This window comes from Catharus ustulatus, chromosome 23 (genome assembly GCF_009819885.2).
Source record: "Catharus ustulatus isolate bCatUst1 chromosome 23, bCatUst1.pri.v2, whole genome shotgun sequence".
Classification (NCBI taxonomy): Eukaryota; Metazoa; Chordata; class Aves; order Passeriformes; family Turdidae; genus Catharus; species Catharus ustulatus.
In genome coordinates this window covers 2,768,340-2,789,866 of record NC_046243.1, presented here as the reverse complement: position 1 = coordinate 2,789,866, position 21,527 = coordinate 2,768,340, and the positions used below count along the sequence as shown (strand labels likewise).

General features: G+C 40.9%; 1 protein-coding gene across 1 annotated transcript; it reads left to right on the top strand.

The window, feature by feature from the left end:
* Positions 1-473: 473 nt before the first annotated feature.
* BRCA1 (BRCA1 DNA repair associated) lies at positions 474-19,821 on the top strand. Its single transcript, XM_033078703.1, has 22 exons — positions 474-538; positions 1,079-1,178; positions 1,591-1,644; positions 1,991-2,071; positions 2,564-2,652; positions 3,146-3,285; positions 3,963-4,065; positions 4,985-5,030; positions 5,471-5,613; positions 6,087-9,413; positions 10,112-10,200; positions 11,739-11,917; positions 12,095-12,261; positions 12,724-13,043; positions 13,683-13,770; positions 14,334-14,411; positions 14,909-14,949; positions 15,584-15,667; positions 16,056-16,110; positions 17,319-17,392; positions 17,781-17,841; positions 18,842-19,821. The coding sequence occupies exons 2-22, from the start codon at positions 1,099-1,101 to the stop codon at positions 18,943-18,945; spliced, it is 5,403 nt and encodes a 1,800-aa protein (XP_032934594.1). The 5' UTR covers positions 474-538; positions 1,079-1,098; the 3' UTR covers positions 18,946-19,821.
* The last annotated feature ends 1,706 nt before the right edge of the window (positions 19,822-21,527 follow it).

Genomic DNA, 21,527 nt, shown 5'->3' with positions numbered 1-21,527 from the left:
CCTGCCCGCTGCGCGCTGCTATTGGCGGAGACGCCTGTCACTCATCCAGACCGCCTCTCCGATTGGTCAGGAGGCGGGGTCAGAGAGCCGCAGAACCACAACAATAAACAGAGCCGGGCGCGCGCGCGCACACCGCGGCCACGCACGTCCGGCGACTGCGCCGGGGCGGTGCCTGCGCACCCCGGGATCACGTGGAGGCTGCGGCCAATCAGCAGCCAATCAGAGCCGCCAATCATAGCCAATCAGAGCCAGTCACAGCCAATCAGGCTGGCCCAGCCCGGTCTGGCCCCGCCCCCCAAGGCGGAAGGAGCCCGTCAGAGGGCGCTGCAGGACCGCGCACCGCCCCGCCGCCGCGGATTGGCTGCGCGCGGCGGGGCGGGAAGGGCGCGAAAGGCGGCGCGGGCTGAGGCGGAACGGGCCTGGCCGTGGTCTGGCACTGACACCACCGGCACTGACCACTTCGGCACTGCCCACACCGGCACTGCCCACACCGGCACTGACCACTTCGGCACTGACCGCACTGGTACTGCTCGCTCCGGTACTGACCCCACCGGCGTTGCCCTGGCGCTGCCCGCTCCGGCGCTGCCCGCGCTCCCTCCGCCGGTACCGGGACCCTTCGCCTCCCCCCGCCTTCAGGCCTCGCTGCAGGGCCGCTCCCGAGCTGCCGCTGCGGGAAGCTCGGGCAGTTTCTCTTTGTTTTCAGGTCTGACCTGCTCTGGCCCGTGTGGGCCCGCCCAGGCTCCTTTCCATGAGCCTCTCCCTCTTTGCCTGCATTTCCCCCTCCCAAGCCCCCAGCTCGCTGTTCTGTGCTCTGCGCCCTCGCTGAGTTTCACCCGAACGTTTCTCTGGGCGCTCCTTTGGCTACGAGACACTCGAGAGGTTTGAACTGGAGCTTCAGAGTAAGAACCCCTCAGTACTGCAAAGTTTTAATAAAAACAGCGCCGTGTTTGGTACCAAAACAGCGCCGTGTTTGGTGCCATTCTGCAGTTAGAGCAGAGCTGTGTGGGAGCGCAATCATGGGACACAACAGAATTTTTTGCAGGAGCAAAGCTGGTAATATTTTTTTTTTTTTCTCTAGGCTATTTTTGGATATGAAGGATGGACTTCTCAGTGGTTACTATTGGACAAGTGCAAAATGTGCTTTCAGCTATGCAGAAGAACTTGGAGTGCCCTATATGGTATGTCAGGGAAAAATAATCAGTGTAGTTAATTTTTTGAAATTTTTTTTTTTCCTCATTTCTTTGAAAATGCTTTGTTAGTTCTGTGGCTTACCAGAAACAAAAGAGATTTGTGCTTAGGACTACACATATCGATGTTTTGTAAGGCTCAAATGAGAAAGTGCAAGAAAAAACTTATGTTTTGCTCTTATGTTCTAGTAAGTTTTGCTTTTCTATTAAAACCTGAATGTGTGAGTCCTCTATTCAGTGAGGGGTAAAAATGTATGTAATTGTGGGGTTTTGTCCCTTGTCCCTGAAAGGTAAATGTAGTTCTTTAATGCAAGCAGATGCTGAAGTAGCAAAGGTTCTGGTTGGAGTCTGGCTCCTCAGTGTCCAAAACCTCAGTGCTTTGTTTTTGTTTCCCTTTTTGTAGCTTGGATGTGGTACAAGAGCCCGTTTCAACGAAATGTGATCACATATTCTGCAGGTAGGTTTGAAAACTTGCCAGTGCAATGCAATTTTTAATTTCCATATATAATTGTTTTGGGTTTATAATTTCTAATTCTATGCATATAGGTTTTAAATGCCATATGTGCTTCTTCAGTGCTAATCATGTGTATGCTGTGTGTTGATAACTTCATGCATAGCTACTGGAGGGGAGAAGTCAATTCTGTAGAAGAGAGAACTGCAGCTTGCAAATGTGTCAAATTAACTCACTGTGCCACCAGACCAAGAATGCATACTTGATTCACTCAGTGCTGAATGTGCATACTCAGTTTTAGGGAAAATAATATCCTTCTCTTGTTACTATCACAAGTGTTCTTTCTTTCTAGGTTCTGCATGTTCAAACTTCTCAGCAAAAAGAAAAAAGGTGTGGTGGAGTGTCCTCTATGTAAGACTGAAGTTACCAAGAGGTGAGGAATGTAAGGAGCTGGAGGATGAGGTGTTTGAACTCTGAGGAAAGACTAATAATAGGTTTAAAATATATTAGCATAGACTGAAATACAGAAGAAAAGATGTTTTTTTAAGTAAGCTGTCTATTTGTAAAGGAATAAATGTAGTGTTTTTCCTCAATGTGAGCTTTTTCCAGGTGATCACACCTCTCTTAACAAATGTTTGTGCTATCTTGGTATTTAATCCTTGCTGCTTTCTCTCTACTAAACCTATATGAGAAAATGATATATTCACTTTTGTGATAGTTCCAATTCCCTTAGGGAAGGGTTGTTTGGGGGAATTGTGTTGTTATTCCTTGGCAACATTTTCTTGTCTTATCTTCCACTTTGGACTTTTACCCCTTTTGTGGTTCAGCCAAAATTCTAGAAATATTTATAATTATTGTACAAATATTTATCCTATAAACGAACAGGAGATCATTTGTCTTAACTGAAGTTCTGATATTGTTTCAGAAGTCTGAAAGAAAATTCCAAATTTAAGCAACTAATTGAAGGATTGTTGGAAACTATCCATGCTTTTGAGCTTGACACTGGAGTGAAGTGTAAGTGTTGTGAATGTATGCCCCCAATTTTTTGTTAAATAAGGTTTTGACACAGTCATGATTATTTACAAGGTAACCCATTTACTGTGCAGTAATAAATATGGGAAGAATTATCAAAAAGTGGTTTTTCTTGGATGTAGAAACATAAGTTCCATGAAGTTTCCAAGATTTTCTTGGAAAAATGTCTTGAACAGTTTTACTGTGTGTGTTTGTTGGTATATCAGATGTTTAATCTGTAGCTGTGAGGAAAAGTCCTGCTTTTAATTATGCCCAACCTTGAAGTTTTAATTTGTTCAACAGTCTCAGAATGCTTAGAAAGAATAATCAGACTAGTAACACAGCAAGATTTCTTTCTTGGCTAAACCTATTTTAGCTGTATATGCACTAAGGGCACAGAGTCTACACAGGTCTGTTTCATTAATATATAATACTTGAGTTGTACTCAGTGTAAAAAATACTTTTTTTTTTTTTTTTGCCTAATAATATCTTCTAGTTCTAAAGAGTCACCACTTTGCTCAAGCATCCACAGAAGCTGCTGAGTCCCTGTGTAAAGAAAGCTCTGTCATCCAAAGCAGGGGCTTCAGGAACAGGAGAAAAAGTGCTAAAGGCAATGGGCAAGAAAACATCACCTTGGTAACTGTTTTTTTCCCATTTTATTTTTGTGGATTGTTTAAAAATGTATTTGGAATGTGTATATGTGCATATACATAAAAGATGAAGTAGGAGATTTTGGGTTGATCTCAGATTGTTGTTGGACCTGAGTGATATTCTGGACAAGCACATCTCTATATTTTTGTCTTCCTAACCTACTTGAGAAAGATGTTTGCATAAAATGACCTGAACTTATACATAATATTGCCATAATACAGTCTGTTACTGAAACTAGGGTTGAAAACTTGTTCCACCTGCTTGTTTCATGAGGCTGCCTACCTGTTGTAGGGTTTTTATCTTTTTAGGGCTAAGATCATAACTGTGTCTTAGGATTCCTAAGGCATTACCCAGCTTGGGGTAATTGCTGTGTGTGTGACTGTTTTCATCTGCTTAGTGCTGAATAGAATGTTAGACAATACAGAATGCAAGATCAAACTGTTAATGATTTGATCTGTTAAAAGCATGATACCTTGTTTCTATTGACACATTTAATTACTGGTGTCAATATGATAAATTACTTTTATTGTACTGAGCACAGAAGCTACCAATGCATATGAACTAAGCACTTAAATCAGCCCCCTGTTAAAGTTTAAATAGCTATGAATTTTGTTTAATACCCCACTGCTGTAAATAACTATTCCTTTCTGTTTTCCTGTCAGCAGGAAGCCAGTGTGAATATTCAGCTTACAGATGCCAAGATGTGTCACCCAAGAAACAAACCCCAGAAATCTGATTCTCTAAAGGGTACTTACATAGACTTTGGTAAGATCTGTTGTAAATCCACACTAATTAATCCAATGTACAATGCTTGCAAAGTAATGAAAGGTGATTATGCTCAAATTCTTTATAAGCACTATTTTCTCCTTAACACCCAAAATGGCAACAAAGGGACAAATTATGGACAATTCCAAGTTGGTAAATCAAAAGGGGTTTTAACATAATTTATTATAGCATGACAAAAAATGCTGCTGTAGTGAGCCCTTAAGCCTTGGTGTACAAGATCCAGAGAAGGTGTTTAGAGTTGTGCAAAAAATTACAGCTGTTACAGCTAAAGGTAGCCACTGTTTTCTGAATAATACTAAGCCTGTCACCAGTGCTTGAGATAAGAATGAAATCTATTTGAATGTTAATATTTTTTTGCTATCTGTCCTAGCTTTTCAGAATTTTATTTTATCTGGTGTTGACTGTTGTGAGAAACGAAACAGATGCCATGCATAGCTTTGTTTTTGCCATGCTGTTCCTTCAAGGAAGGAAATGCTGCTTTTAACAGGTAGTTTGCTTCCTCACTTTTTCCCTTATTGCATCTGCCAGGATCAAAGGATCTGTGAGAGACATTTGAATATATTTCTCTGACTTCCAGCTCAAAATTCTAAATACTAGTAGCTGTTTTGTGTATAAATTTAGAAATTAGAAAGTAACTTTTAGCTAATTAATTCTTAGATACCAGTCTGTTACCAGTCACTGTATTTAAACTCAGTTTTATGCTGGAGACATGTAGTTATACATAGAAATCATTATAATTAGGTAAATACTTCACAACTGAACTTGATTTCTTCTGCTAAAAGTTGAAAGCATCTAACTCTAGAAAGGAGTAGGCATGTGTGTGATGATAACCACTGAATCAGGCAAGTCACCTTCCTCTGAATCATTCCAACCGGAGTAACAGATGATTTGTTTTCAGGCTCTGAATCATCTGAAGAGTTTGTTAAACAGGCAAGCAAAACTGGGTAAGTAAAGGTGATTAAGGAATTAATATTTTCTAAAGACAGTAGTTCAATATTCTCATTTCCTCTGTTCTGGTTTCTTTTAGGACTGATATAATTCTTAAGCTGACAAATTATTTCCAGCTTTGAAGGCATTAGAGTAGAATGGGTTGCTGAATTCCAGCAGTTTGCAATATTGCACACTTTGAAACTGTTTTCTAAATGGTTTGTTGAGGACATAGATTTTCCATAGAAAAGTGCTTTAGAAAGTAAATGCTAAATTCAGGATTGCAAGAGAGAATCTTTTGAAGAAATGGCTTGAAACTGTTGTAGTGAATGTCAGTCATGCAGCTTGACTTCTCCAGAAACTATTTCAGAGAGCAAAAAGGGAAAAATAAGTATCATCTTCTATTCTGTCTATTATAGTTTTATCTATAATGAAAGTAGATTTCCTTTCCCAACAGGTTTGAAGAGAAAGGAGCAGTTCAGGTTTCTTCTCAAGGAAGGCTGGAAGAACTTGAGAGTGCTGAGAAAGGGAATGAAAATTCTTGCAGTGCACAGCCTGACAAACCGTGTGCCAAAGAAATAATGCTACCAAATGTCCCAGGTGTGTTGATATTTTGGTGACAAAGGTGATTAAGCTTGAAAGAGACCACAAGTTAACATTTTTTCACATGATTACATATATATATATATATGTTTGTAGTCTTGTATAAGGTAGTTCTGTTGATGCCTACAGCTAATACAAGACTGTTCCTGTAGCCTAAATACTTAAAATGTGGATGTTCTATGCACAGGAACAGAAGGGAAAAAAAGTTAACTTGGTCAAAATACAAAACTTAATCTATTCTGCATGAGCCATATTACACATGAAAAAGCACTGGATGGTAATTCATGTACGAATTTAGAAGAACATGTAATATGATCTTTCTGCCTTTCTCTAGAGGGAGATTTGTGCAGTGTAATATTCTGGTTAGGGGGGAAGTAAGAGCAGTTCTTTTCAAACAAAGTAGCCATTAAGCTTGCTGTTGTGCTTGTAAAATAGAGGTTAATAATTTATTATACCTATAAATCTAACAGGTGAAAGTGATTTCTCAAAGGAATGCTTGAGCAAGAAAAGCACTCAGAGCATCACTGAATGTGCCAAACCTGACCAAGTGAATGTGACTGAATGCCAGAGTTCTCCTTTAAAAGTTCTTGCTGTAGCCCTGCTCCCAGAGCAGTGTGGCAGAACAGGTGATGCCAGTCCCACAGGGAATGGGGACAAATCATTCTTTAAGAACACAGAAGAAATGAATGAACAGCAAACCCAGCACAACAGTGCAAACCAAGAGTTTGATTTAGAAGATAGCTCAGAGAGCAGGCTGGATAAAAGCAAGGGAATGGAGGCTGATGTACAAAGTGTGGAAGCTGTAGAGGCTGAACCTGAGAATGACTCTTTTCATGACCAAGAACTGCCTCTGGAGAAGCTGCCTCAGCCAGAGACTCCCCACTCTGCCTCCCCAAACAAAGTCTCCAAGAAGAGACTGAAGCAGAGCATTCAGAAAGTCAACGAATGGTTTTCAAAAAGCAATGAGATTTTGTCTTCTGGTTCTTCCCTGGATGAATCTGCTGCATCAGCTGATGTTTCAGGTGAAGGAGATCTGTGTTTGTCAGACAAAGAGTCCTGTATTTCAGAAAAAACTGACCCTATGGCAGATTCCATGGAAATTGCAGCAGTGGAAGGAAAAAAGAGGCAGTCAAAACAAACAGCAGAAAGCATGAAAGACAAAATATTTGGAAGAACATACAAGAGAGGGAGGAAATCAAATCCCACTTCTACCTTGAGAAACATTTTGCCTACTGAGAGAAAGGAAGATGTGGCTGCTGATAAGTGCCTGAAGAATTTGAGCAAAGACAGACTCAAACGGAAGAGGAGGTCTGCCTGTGCCCTGCAACCTGAGGATTTCATCAAGAAAAAAGATACAGAGGAGGCAGATGGGGGAGCTCAAAGTGTTGATAGGGGCCTTGGAGATGCTGGAAAGAAAAGATGTGATGAAAGTGTTGCTGTTAATGAGAGTCACCTCTTTCAGAATAGAGCAGATAATCCTGTAACAGAGCTTGAGGAAGGAGGAGAATCCACAGGGAGGAAAGGTGCTGAGAATGTCACTGCCAGGCACTGTGATGGGGAGCCAGAAATGCGGAACTGTGATCAGAAAAGCACCAAAAAAAGAGGCTCTGCAGCAAAAAGAAGCAGGCATTCTAGCAGAACTATGTGTTCTCTACAGTTGGTAGTGGATAGAGGCTCTGTTTTCCCTGATGCAGCTGAGCCACAGATTGACAGCTATCCAAGCAGTGGGGAGCCCAGGAAAGCTGACTCTGAGCAAAGTGCAGTCAGACGCAGCAAAAGGCTTCAGTTACTTTCTGAAGAAATGACAAAAGAAACAAGGAGAGGAGGAAAGGGAGCAAGAAAGAAGAACAGTGGTCATGGAAGGTCTGTCTCTGGAGACCAAAGGAATGTGGCAGCTCACTCTGCTGAATGCAAAGACCTGTGTGAGCCTCAGGATGAGTTGAGTCACAGGCCAGTCACTCATTTGGAGGGAGGTAATCTGGAAGCAGATAAAATGCAGGTTAGTCTAAAGAACTTACCTGACACTGCAGAAACTGGAAAAAGTCTGTTCAGTCCTCCACATCAGCCTTCAAACTGTGGTTCCACTGTGCCTGATACAGGTTCTCAATGCAGTGAAATCCTGGGTAGCCCTCTCCTCCTCCAACTCCCTTCAGTGTCTGCTGGGCAAACTGCTTCTCACCAGACTGAAGAGGTGTCTGAATCACCTGCTGCTTGTCCCCAGGAGTGTGGGCATAATTCACACAGTGTTCCAGGGGACTTCAAAACTGAAAAGTTGTCAATGGCTGAAAATGTTTTGGAATTGACTAAGGAAGCTGAAGACAGTGACTTAGACACTCAGTACCTGCGAAATATATTCAGGCATTCGAAGCGCTCCTCCTTCAGCCTTTTCCAGACTCCCAGGCAGGCACGTGCAGTGGAAGATCCTCCTCCTGGAACCTTCAATCTGTCATGTGCTGCTCAGGTAGAAAATGAGCCTAGCAAACAATTAGAACCAGAAAGCTTGCATGAGGAGAAAACAGCTGCTCAAAACTTGAGCCGGGTTTCTGAGAAAGAGAAGCTCAAGACTTGTGAGTCTGCCAGTGTTGATCCTGTGCCTTGCTTTGCTGTCAGCACAGGAGAACACAGGGATGACATTTCACAGGCTGCAGAGGAAGGGACTCTGACACCAGCAAGAACAGGGACTGCTCAGACTGAGCACAAGAATGGATTGCTACAAGAAGAGCAGGACAATGAAAAGCCAGTGTCAAATGAGATAGGGATAGAAAGTGAGTTGAGACAGAATCCCATTGAAAGTGATGGAAGCCAGAGTGATCAGAGTAACACAGAGAAGCATGATTCCACTCAAAATTATTTAAACTCAGGCCAGGAAATCAGCTGCAGTTCAGAAAGCAATCAGGCAGGAAAGACTGAAGTTGTTGATGGCAAAGGACAAATTCTGCATTTTCAATCCACATCAGTGATTTGTCCTGCAACCTGTCAACAAAACCCTGCTGAATTCAGCTGTGAAGTCACTGGGACAAAAAGTAGCAAAAGAAAAAGCAAACCTGTAAAAGGGAATGAAGAACAAGCAGCCCAAACTGTTAGCACAACAATGCCCACGTGTTCAGCTGCAGAAGCTCTGGAAGAGCCTCTCAGAGAGAATTGTGATCTTAGAGGTTTGTCTGAAACCCCTGATGGTTTACTGTGCTCTGACACTGATATTGAGGACACCAGTTTGTGTGAAACTGATAGGAAAGAGCAATCTGCAGTGTTTGTAAAAAGTGACAATGCCCTGGGGAAAGAACTGCACAATAGAAGTGCAAGTTCTGAGCCAGGATCTCAAGGTGTCCAAAGGTCTCGAAGACGAGTGCAGAAACTTCCATCTTCAGATGAGGAGTCCTGTGAGGATGAAGACTTACCATGCTTTCAGACATTAATCTTCAGCAAATCAGTAAGCACACCTTTGCAGACTAATAAACAAATGGCATCTTTGGTAGAGTGTCCAGTGAGTCCCAGTGTGCTGGCTCCCAGTGATGACAATATTGTGCAGAAAGTTCCTGAAGCTGCCCTAAGCAATGAGTGTGTTTCACCAAGCCAGGAGTCAGAATACTCTGTCAATTTATTTTCTTCCCAGTCCAACATGTCTGAAGAATCACCTAATGGAGCACAAGAACTCAAGAAACATTTACCACAAGCTCATGAGTCCATACAAATGAGCAGTGTAAATGACAGTAAAGAAACTTCTCAGAATTGCAGTGAAGGGCTGAAGACAACCAAAGATGAATGCCAGGAAGACCCAGACATGGGAGCAAACCTAGGTACAAACCAAGATTTTTCTCTCTGCAGCTGTGTTTATCATGTCCTTACACCAAGGTTTTGGTGTAAGTCAAAGTAGTAATCAAGGTTTTGGTGTAAGGTTTGGTTTGGAAACTTTGTTCTGTATTTAAGGGGTGCTTGCTCTTCTAGAAGAATGTATCAGCCTTAAACAATCAAACAAAAAACCTTCAGTGGTTTATTTCCTGAAAATTATGTTCTTCCAGTTTTCTTTGTTCAGATCACAAGTGAACAGAGTGGGCACTAGAGCCTGAATGTGGGAATTCCTGTTTGAGGGAAATGCTGGTTCCACTACTGCAATGTGATACTTGTATTGTCAGCAAAATTTCACAGCCTATCCAGGCTTTCTCCCCAGAGGAAATATTTGTTGAAATTGGCTGTAGAATCTTGTAGTGAATATTTTGCCCTTTTTATGGCCTTTATAAATGTTTAGGACTCTTCCAACCCTGTTGAAACACTGAATTCTGGTTACTTTGTCATGTGTGTGACATGGTATTCTTGAAATGTTCACTTACAGGTGATCTGTCCAAACTTCAACATTTTCAAACATTACCTTAGTGTTACAGTTTTTGGTTCTATAAAACCTCTACATGCTAATAGATTATGGATAATGTTGGTTGGTTTGTTGTTTGTTTGGTGGGATTTTTTCTTTAACCCAGGGTTTTTTTCCACTTTCTTCAAGGTGAAGCTGGGTCTGTATCTGACAGTGAAATAAGTATTGTAGAAGATTCTTGTGAACCATTCTCTGTGGAGGAAATCCTCACCACACAGGTGAGTGAGTTCATGCACTGAGTGCTAGAAGCAGCTTGCATTCAGGAGATAAGCAAGCACATGCAAGCTGTGAAGTCAATACATTGGAAAACTTCTTTCATCATAATTCTTTGTCACTAAATTACTTCCAAAAGCATAATTAATGAAGAACTGTAGAGCTGCTTCTATGCCATTATTTGTCCAATTTTGCCTCTCCTGGTGACCTTACACTGCAATGGCCACAGCTTGTGATGTGCTGTTGGTTACAGGGCTTAATTGTGGGGGATGCTAATTAATGCATCTCCACACTTGTCCAATGCTGGAAATGTCAGCTCCCTGTATTTAAAAGCTTTAATCATAGGAATTTATAAGGATTTGGTGGTAAGGATTAGATTTGTTAGAATATGATGTTTACAAGCACAGAGACTTCACTGTGTAAAGATTAAATCAAATAATTCCATATTAGAATATTACAGATACAAGTCCCAACAGGCAGTGTCTAATGAAAGGTGTGTCCAGCAGTTTATTTTTGTCTGCTCTTAAAATCCTGAATGCAGCTCAGTGGCCTGACTTTATGTATTGGGTGATTTGGGCTAGGGGTTCAGTTGAGTGTTAGGGGCTTGAGTTTTTTTGTTTTTCTTTGGGGTTTTTCTTTGTCCTAAGTGACTTTAAATAAGTCTTAAGCCAACTCTCTCTTCAGCATTATCAGCCCTACAGGCTTTATGTATATCCAAAAAAAAGAATTTAATTTTTGTGCTTTGTGGGTGCTTCTGTTTACAGCATCAGTGTAAAATGTGTCAGCTGGCAGGACATTGCTTCCTACTGGAGCTTCATGGAGATACTGGGATGTGGCCAGGCTGAAAGGGTTAATGCAGCATGGCTAGGGGATTTGGGGTTGAGGTGTGGTGAGGATTTTCTGTTTGCTTGGGGATTTTCATGGGTTCAGTAACAAAGAGGCTCCACATGGTGCCAGTGCTGGAGCTACAAATGGAATATTCAGTACTGTGGAAATTGCTTCATCATGTAAAGGGAAGGGTTTGGGTTTTAAAAATGCCCTTTGAGCCCTGAGCTGTTCTTCTGAGGACCTGCCTATGGCATGTTTTTGATCATGTAGTGTAATTTTTGAGGGAGAACATAAGGAAGAATATTATGAAATGTTTTAGTCCTTTACATAATCTTTGGGGCTTTTAGTAATGGTGGAAAATGAAGACTCAATTTAAAATTTAATAATGAACATCCTGGATTCAGCTACTAATGGAGTTTGGACAAAATTAATTTCAAATAAATTTGTGCAGGAGCTGTTTTCTGATTGATGAAACTCTAAGACAGCTAAACTGAAATAACCTGAGTGGCAAAATGAGTGTGTGGTTGTTTGGGTGTTCTTGCTCCTGATGTGGGATGTGTGCACTGTTTGGTACAGTAAAAGCACCACAATCACTTTTTGAACATGTGGCAAAAACTTAATTCAAAACTATTTTACTGTTTCTAATTTTCAAGTGTTTGCTGAAGAAATTAATCCTGAGTTTGCTTATGTTGGCATTCCTGTGCCTCCTTTGCAGCAAAAGAATGCTATGCAAAACAGCCTGAAAAAACTTCAGCAAGAAATGGCTGCACTTGAAGCAGTGCTGAAGCAGAATGGAAGTCAGAACTGTGAAGTTTTACCTGTCTGTAGGGAGCTGCCACCTTCCAGTACTGAAGGAGCATTTGAAATGGAGCAAACAAGGACAGAAAAAAACAGGTCAATGATTTTGTTTGGAGTTTTGGGGTTTTTAAGGTTTATTTCTTTATTTTTATTTTAAAAAAAATCCTAATTATCTCTGAGCTTCTGGGAAATTACAATAGTTTCACTGTTGCTGCATTTTTCTGATACTTAGAAGAGCAAAAAGGGTATTAAAATCAATTTCCCTTTCTCAAGGTCTCCAGAATTGTTGCTTCCATCTTCAGAATCCTCTTTAACAAAGAGATCAGATCTGGAGAAAGGCCCTGAGTGTGACAGTGTTCTAAAGCACCAAACTCCCTCTGAAAAGACAAAACCTGAGCAGGAGGCAGTGCAAGAACACAGGCAGTGTCAGCTTGAAGAAGGTAACATTTAAGAGAAACCCAGAACATTTTGATTTCTGGTGGGTTTCTCCTGTTCTCTTCATGTTTTTACATATCAACAATATACAATTTTTTCCTGTAAATCCATTATTTTGATTTATATGTTCCTATCATTTTAAAAAGATGTTACTGCTTTGTTTGGTAGCTCAGCTCTGTGGCTGCCCATCAAATGGTGTGTGACAGCATTTTGACAGAAGTAGGAGTTTTTCTGTCTCACTTCTAAATTCAGACACTTTGACAAATATGCTGCTAAAGTTTCTCTGGTGTTCTAAGTTGTCTTGCCTATAGGTCAGGAAAAAGTAATGATAGAGGCAAAGATGGAGTAATAAACACCAGGAGAGGAAATAACTGCAGAATTTAAACCTAAAAGAGGGCAACAACCTTTGCCATGACTGCAAGAAGGAGATGCAGTTTTCTCAAGGAATAATTTCTCTTTCCCTTCAGAAATTGCTGAGGAGCAGAAATCTGGGACCAGGCAAAACACTGCATCTGTCTCATCAGCTCTTTTTGGAAATGTGAGCCAGGGTCCAGATCACCCTTCCTCCTCTGTAAGGCTTTTTACTCCTCAAACTGCAGAAGCCCCAGGTGGGCCTGTGGTAGCTCAGAGCACTGATAAAAACCGTGGCCCAGGACACAAATTAAAGAGAAAGGAACCTCTACCTCTTCTACACAATGCAACTGGGAAAGAAAATGCTCCAAATCCAGTTGAGACCAAGAGGAAAGAAATGTCAGTTGTGGCATCAGGTCTAAATCACAGTGAGCATGTAAGTAAATTTTAGAATTTTGAGATCACTAGTTAATAATTCCTGATTGCCCTATAGTCCTCAATCTCTAAGTATAATAAAACTAATCTGGCAGGAATTGCAGGTGAGTAATGCAGCAATTTAAGTCAACCTTTATCACTCCTAAAACTACGAGAGTGCTGCCTGTAATTTCACTGAGCACTGTTAAGCTTAGTGAAATTTGAACTTTTTAACTGATCCCTGGTGTGTGGGGGGAAAACACATGATTCCAAAGCCAGAGGAGTTGGAGAAAGCCTTGGGGCTGGGGAGGGGCTGTGGGGGTGTTTGGTTCAGTCACTCAGATTCTCAGATGATGCTGCTTTACCCAAACTCTGATCCTCAGTGAGCATTTCTGTAATTCATTCTGAGTTGCTAATAAACCTGTTTCTGCACTCAGTGTCCAGAAGGATTTGGTTTTTGGGTTATAAAACACACACCAAGAGTGAAAACACACTTCAGCTTGTTGAATGGTGCCAAAACTGACTTAAAGAAAAATACACTCTGTGTGCCAACACATGAAACTGTTAAAGTAACTATCCTATTACATTACACTTCTACAAACTGGGGCTGTTGGGGGGTTTAAAACTGTTTCTAACTGTTATTTTCTTAACTACTTTTCAGTTGGTGGTCCAGAAGTTTGTGAAAAAAACTCAGAGCACTTTATCCAATCACATTACTGAAGGAACAACTCATGTCATAATGAAAACAGGTTTGTTGGGAGCTAGGGCCCCAAACCCTCTATTGGCAGAATTTTACCTTTAGGCTAACCAACAAACAGACAGGGCAGCAATAAATTTAATAAATTTGAGGAAAAGGTATTGATTGCTTTTTCTCTTGGAAGTTTTTTGTTTAAGCTTGTGAGTTTTCTCATTCTGTTTCACAGAATCAGTGTGAGGGCAGTTTTCCCTTGTGTTATTGTTAATTGATATTTGTTTCTCCAGCTGCTGGGTTAATTTTCAGGTGTTGGCAGCACACCAGTGTGAATTAGTTCAGAACCAACCAAAACAGTTCCCAAAGAAGTCATGCTTTTTCTTATCTTTATTGATTAATTTTAAAAAGGGCTCACAAGTGGTACCTGTGATTCATTTCTGCTCATTTCCTTCAGTTTAGTAGAATCATGATATTGGATTTTTGGAATCCTTGTATAGCTTTGATATTTTGCTCCTGCACTTAGAAAAAAAAAAAAAAAAAACATTTTCATACAAGTACCCTGACCTGTGGTTTTTCGGTAATGGCAAAATTAAAAGAGTTCTTGCTTTGTTTGCTCTGCAGATAAGGAGCTGGTGTGTGAAAGGACACTGAAATATTTCCTGGGCATTGCAGGAGGAAAATGGGTAGTGAGTTATCAGTGTATGTATAACTGGGTTGTTTTTTGGTTTTTGTTTTGGTTTTTTTTGAGATAAATGGTCTTTGCTCTTCTTCCATGAATGCAGTCTTCACTTGTTGCAGTAAAGAAAAAGAATCTCTTCATGTCTTGCCATCTGATTTTTGCAGTGCTTCTTCTAAATACTTTAAAAGAAATTAAAATTAAGAAGCACAAACAAACAGCAATATCAAGCTTCTTGCTCCTGTGTAAACTTTTTCTGCTTTCAGATAGCCACACTGAATTCCTCCCCACCATGGCAAAAGCCTTTTATCCCTCTTCATTTAAATCTTTGCAATGCATGGCATCAATTAGTGTAAAATTAGTAATATTTATAAATGGTAAAAAAATTCTTTAAGTACTTTTAGTATTCTTTTAGTATAAATACCTTCAATTTAATATAGCACTGAAGTCACAATACTGGTAGTGGAAGAACCTTTTTGCTGGATAAAATGACTTTTCTTATTCTGATCTTTTTATTTAGGGATAATTCAGTCTTTTAAAGAAGGAAGAATACTGGATGAGGTGGGTTTACCTTTTACCCTGAGTGAAATGTCAAGTGATTAAGTAATGATGTTACATGATGGACTCATGAGTTTGTTTGTATTGTATAGACCAATATTGTCTAAACATTTAATATGGAATTTTAGCTCTGAAATCTGGAGTTCTGTTTTTACCAAATGCTGGGACCAAAGGCCACACTTAGGCCCTGTGCATTTATTTGTGTTGAAGACATAATGAGCCCCTATTATTTTTTAACAGGTTATAGACATATTTTTATAGGTGTTTCACCTGATATTAATAGACTGTAGCATACAGCAAAAGATCTGTTCTTTGCTTAAGGAAATCATGTTATGTACAGGTAATTTCTATCAAATAAGACAATTAGAGTCTTGGAGTGTGCTGCTGCTTTTATTTAGTTTGCTAGACTACTAGACTACTACAGTTTGACTATAATTTGTTTCTTTAAAATCTTCCTGGTGCTGCAGGGGTTTCATTACTCCAGCATTTCTCTTGCAAAGCCTTTTAATTCATATTCTGAACACACTGACAGGTTTTCAGTTCTGAAATCTGACATCTCTTCCTGTTTGGCAGCAGAGCTCTGACAGGAAAGTGTTCTCAGTCTAACTTGTGATTCCTTGCTTCTGTTCTGTTCCAGGAGAACTTTGAAGTTCGAGGAGATGTAATCAATGGGAGAAATCATCAAGGTCCTAAGAGGGCCAGACAGGCCCTGACTGAAAAGGTACAAACACATCAGGGATGCAAGCTCTCCTGCTCTGACTGTGTCAGATATGTGCCTGTGCTGGCTGAGCACCTGAAACTTCTCCCAATTTCTCTGCTGTTTTGTACACACAGAGTTGTACAAATGAAGCATTTTTATACATGAGGAGTGACCTCTGTCAGCAGCAGAGCAGATATTCTGAAGCAGATATTCAGAGCAGATATTCAGACATTCTCACTAAGCTTGGAGTGAATGCTGCCCTTTTATAATGTAGGGTTGGTGGTCTTTGATATTCTTCTGGTTTGTGAAGTAGTCATAACTTGATCACAAGCCCTGAAGTGCAGTGAAAACAGCATGTAAAGCACTTTAAAAACCCCATATGAACTCTAACATGTTCCTTGCTTTTCAGATCTTTAAAGACTTTGAGATCTGCTGCTGTGGACCTTTCACTGATATGACCACAGGTGTGTCACTTTAGGGGAGTGGGATGAATGGTTAACATAAAAAATATCTGGAGGGGCACTGTGCATTCACCAGAATTTTATATTTGACCTCTGGGATGATTTTTTACCTCTTTTCCTTTTTAAAAATACTTACATGGGATAAGTGTAGGTAAATCATTTTATCCAGTTCTGTCTCCACATGGAGTGGAAATGTTGTTCTCTATGTTGGATGTCCTCAGACAACCCCCTGGCAATTTTGCTGCATTTCAAACCAGGCCTTTTATCTAGTTTATCTGATTCTCTAGCACTGAAGGGAAAGCATTGATGTCATGCTGTTTGGTAATTATTATTGATGCTCTTGATCGCTCATATTTGAGCATTTTTTCTTCTTTTCTTCTGTCTTAGTAAACAATTCCTAAGTTTCCTTTTTCTAGCAACTGACACATCCTTATTGTAGCCTTCTGTCTATAGGAGCCAGTATTAAAAGTGGAACATGACAAAGCTTATATAATTATATAAAGTTATAACTTATATAAAGTTAATATAAAAAGAAAAATCTGTTCAGGATAGCTTAATTTTTTGACTTTTAAAATTTAATAAAATAGGTTACAAGTTTTTTAAAATTTAATTTATCATTTTTCTACCTAAAATATTTGTACTCAACTTCCCATTTTTGTGGCTTATTCAGCAGATACTTTCTGATTTGTCCAATATAATTTTATTTTTGACTGGTTGATACATACTCAAGTTTCTTGACATTTACAGTAATTGCTACAAAGGGTGCAGAGCTTTCACCTGCTGCAGTGATCCTCAATTGGGGCTCTTATGTTTGAGAGACTTAATCTTCACTACCAATTCAACAAATTGGTGCAAATTAAGTACATTGGCTACTTTTGTTAATGAGAGATAATCACAGTTCTAACTTTGTTTTTAATTTTCATCTCACCTCTTGCATCCTTATGATAAGTGGAAATAAATTATGAGTGTTTTGGGCATGTGTTCAGGGTTTAGTTTAGTGCAGACCTGTCTGGGGGGTGAGGGAGGAGTGAGCTGATGTTCCCTAGCAGGTTTGGAAGTGAAAGGATTTTTTTTTTTTATTCAGAGGCTCACATCTCTTTCAAATGATGTTGGTTTGTGAATTGGAACAAACACCCAAGGGCTTAGGGAATAGTGTCAGCTTCAATGAGACACAAAACACTGAGCTAACTGATTTCATCTGATTTCTTCAGAGCATCTGGAGTGGATGGTGGAGCTCTGTGGTGCCTCTGTGGTGAAGCAGCCTGACCTGTTCTCACACACAGCAGTAAGTGCTGAGGAGTTTTTACCCTCTCCCAGTTTCCAGAGCTGTCTGCACAGCCTGGCAGTGCCCCTTGGTTGGCCTGGCCAGGCTCCCTCATAGTAGAGAAATTAGTGTTGGCCAGGTCACTAATTTGTCTTGAAATTAGCACTGAGCCTCCTTTTCCAGCTCCAAAAGCCTTTTAGGGACTGAGTATAGTCACAGAATTTCTGGAGAGAAATCACAGCAGAATCTCAGCAACTAATGTCTTTTCCCCTCTAGTTAAATTCCTCTCTGAAGTGAAACTCAGAAGCAGAATTAGCCCAGTTATTGCTCTCTGTGAATAGATATGAGAGTGAGAATTATGTAAGGACAGACAATAATAGCATTTTTATTTTTTATCTCAAAATCCTAGAATTCTACTGCTGTTGTGGTTGTGCAGCCAGATGCTTGGAAGGAAAACATGGATTTCAGAGGTAAAGCAACACTGTCCTGAGCTGCTTTCTGATACACATTGAGTGTCTTTATCACATCTGTCCTTTTAATAGCTAAATATCAGAGAGGGTTGTAGAGAAATCAAAACTACAGCATCTGGAGATGGAAGTATGTCTTGTAAGAAAAATCTAGAAGGACAAAGTATGCTGTCTTAAAAACCAGCAATAGCCTTAAAAGCTTCTCTGGCAAACAAAAACTATTGCCTCAGTTGTCCTCTCTGTATCCTCAGCTCTACAGAAACTTTTCTAATTGAATAGTTTTTAAAAGGTGGGGAAGGGTGTCCTTGGAGGACCAGTAAAATCTAGGAGAAAGCCTCAGATGGAAAAAGATTCCCTTGGTCTGAAGAGGTCATGTAAAAAAGCCTTAACAGATTGAGTTTTGGATTTTTTTTCTTTTAAGCAAAATGCTCAGGAGAGACTTTGAAGGTGCAAGTGTTCCAGCCTGCTCAGAGACAGGGGGTTCTGGGAGGAGAGGGAGCTGGTGAGGCTGCAGTGAAGTCCAACAAAACAGTGGAGCAGGATGGTGATGTAAAAAACCCAGCTGTTTCCATGGCACTGGAAAAATGAGAAAATAAAAAGATCCTGGAATGAGGAAGAACACTCTGAAAACACTTCAATAATTTTCTGTTGCTTCTGCCTTAATGAGACTCATTGCTTGTCACAGACTCACTGTGTCTGGGCAGACAGGAACCAAAGCTCTCACTGAGATCCCAAATTAAAAGATAACAAGTGCAGTTGTTGTTTTTAGTGTTTCTGTGGTGGTGCTTCCTGCTCTGCCAGTCCCACAGAGCTCTGGAGCAGCAGCATTGCTGCCTTGCTGGGGGGTGGGAGTGCCACATCTGCTTCACACTTCTGCTCTTTATCATTTGAAAATGCCACAGATAAGGCCAACAGCTTGTTCTGAGAGATCAGTGGGCTCACCTTTAGCTTGTTTGGAGTGCCTGATAGCAGCTGCAGCTTTGTTTGTGTCTTTGTCTTGCAGCAATCCAGCAGCAGAGCCGTGTTGCCCTGGTAACTCGGGAGTGGGTCCTGGACAGCGTGGCTTGCTACCAGTGCCAGGAGCTCGGGGCTTACCTCATGTCCTGAGGGTGAGCTGCTCTCCCTAATGATAAAATTCCTTACACAACCTCAAGGTGGAATTGTTCTTTAAAGCTTTATGTTAACATAAAGAACTATGGGATTATAAATGTTAAATTTTACAGGTTGGAAAATGTAGTATTTGGCCTCCTCAGAGAAATGGTGATGTGTTGTTTGCCACTGCAGCCAGTTTGTTTAGATACTTGGGAGCATTTTGGAGACAGTTTAAAAGAGGATTATTGGGCTCAGGGTTTGAATTTAAACATACCTGCACTTTGGAGCCACCTCCATATTTTCATTTTGCTTAAATACAAACCCTGAATGCTATTTTGTGATGATTAATGCATCAGCCTTGGCCATTGATTGGTTATGGTTGTGTGGAAAACTCTACAAACAACTTTCCTGTTGTGCCAACTCACCCTAACCAGAAACACTGGCCACAGGTATGGTCACCAGAAGGGCAATGATTGAGACCAAACAGAGGCAGGATTTAAATGCAGGAACCTGCAGCAGTGCTGGGCTGATTTCTGTGTGTGTGTCATGTGGAAGGATAATGAACAGATGCATTTTAGTATCCTGGTGACCCATGATAAGCCCAATAAGAATCTGCTTCTAATAGTCCCTGCTTGCAAAATGAGGCTGCAAAGAAATTGGTTTTTTTTATGAAAGAAAATGTCTTGCTTGTTTCTGTTGCCAAGCAATTCAATTTCATACCTAATTTTGTACTTTGAGAGCAGAACTGCTTGTTTAAAAAGAAAAAAAAATTGTAGCTAAGTTCAGTAAATTGTTTTCTGATAAGATGCTGCTGTCTTAGAAAGTTACAGAAAGTATGTTTGTAAATATTTGAATGCACAAAAGAAATAAAATTATTTTAGCAAGTATTTACCTAATTGTTAACTTTTATGTGAACCAGTCCCTCAGTCTCTGCATCAAGGCATGTGTGAAAAAATACTTCAGTCCAACCTCCTGAAATGAGGAAAGAAGTGGAGACTTAATAGAGAAAGTAAAAAAAAATGTAAAAGAGAATTTCAGAGATGCAATCAGAATTGCAATTGCTATCAATCAGGGGAGTGGATGTGTTATCAACTTCCTTGCAGCTGCCAAGTGCAGGTAGGCTGATCAAGCATTGCTGCTGGCACTGTCAGAGCTGGAAGCACTTGCTCAGCTGCCACACTCTGCTGTTTCCTTCTGTGTGACAATATTCCATAACTACCAGCACAGCCTCACTTTCAGCCTGCTGCTCCTCTTATCTCCACAGCCCATGCTGGCACTGGGTATTTTATAATCTACATTTCAAAGGACAGCTGGAGGCAATGACTAAATACTGCCTGTTAGATGCAAAGAAAAGACCAAGCAAAACTGTTTTGCTTTGGCCATTGTGAAATTGTCCTCCAGATACAGATGCAAAGATTCTTTCTGTCAGGTCAGGTACCAGCTCCAGCTGGGTAATTGTCTACAGGAGTGATACCCATGGTGCTGCTTTCCTCCTTGCAGGTGACTAGATCTGTGGAAACTCTGGTTCTAACTTTTGTAGTGATCTCCATCTCTTGTAAGATTTGAATGAAGTGGAATGACTTCCAAGCCCAGATGTGCTTCCAGAGGAGTAAGCAGTGCAAGGGGAGCTGGTGAATCCATATTCACTTCTCCAGTCAGATTTCCAGCTTTGGTTGCCAAGCCCCAGCACCTGGAGTTTCAGAGCACTCTGTGGATCATTCTGTGTGTCAGGCTCTGAGGCCAGAGCAGATCTGTGATGCTTTGCAGGGTAGGAAACCTGAGGTGAATGCAGTTTTCAGCTGTGGCTGGGCTGTGGCTGTTGATCCCATTCATTGCAGGGAGGGAGGGAGCTCAGGAGAGGTTGTGCCTCGGTTTGCCTGAGGCTTTGCCATCAGGTAACTGATGCCTGGAAAGGCTGATGTGGAACTGAGACCAGACAGAGCAAAAGGAATAAAATTTGTGTTTATTGAAAGGATGCAGCTTGGACAGTACAAATCCTGGCTGGGGCTGCACCCAGGTTGAATCCAAGGTGGATCCTGGTCATTTATAAGTTTTGGTTCATCTTGGGGTCATTTATCCAACCACAGCCCCAGGCTATGAAGTCTCAGCCCCTGGCTTGCCCCCTTTCCCTCACTGTTGTTTCTGATTTTGGGTACCAGTTTTCCTTGACTCTCTAGCTAGAAAGGAATTGTTTTGTCCAACTCCCCTGTGAAGAGAACTCACACCTAATATGAAGTTTCAGAATTCCACACCAAGCAGCAGAGATTCTGAAAAATATCAAAGCTAAAACCCAAGGCATAATTTGTTTGCCACATCAATATTTAAAACTGTTCAGGGTTTGCACCTCAGAAGCTTTTCTCCATGCAGCTGCATCAGTGAAATGGAAGAAGCCTGAGTCCTGCTGCTGTTTGTGCAGTAGCTGGGCTCCAGCTGCAGGAGGAATGGGGTGGGCACAGGGTTTGGACCCTCCCTTTTCTGGCATCTGCTGGGGCCATGCTCTGTCAGGCTCTGCAGGACCCAGCACAGCACAGTTGCACTTTCCTGTGCCTGAGTTTTCAAAACCACACGAGGGACACTGAATTCTTTCCCTCACCTTC

Excerpts from the sequence above, each read along its gene's own strand:
- BRCA1 (XM_033078703.1), top strand. The coding sequence starts at position 1,099 with ATGGACTTCTCAGTGGTTACTATTGGACAAGTGCAAAATGTGCTTTCA. Across the intron at positions 4,066-4,984 it reads GGGTACTTACATAGACTTTG|GCTCTGAATCATCTGAAGAG; the intron begins GTAAGATCTGTT and ends ATTTGTTTTCAG. Across the intron at positions 9,414-10,111 it reads AGACATGGGAGCAAACCTAG|GTGAAGCTGGGTCTGTATCT; the intron begins GTACAAACCAAG and ends ACTTTCTTCAAG.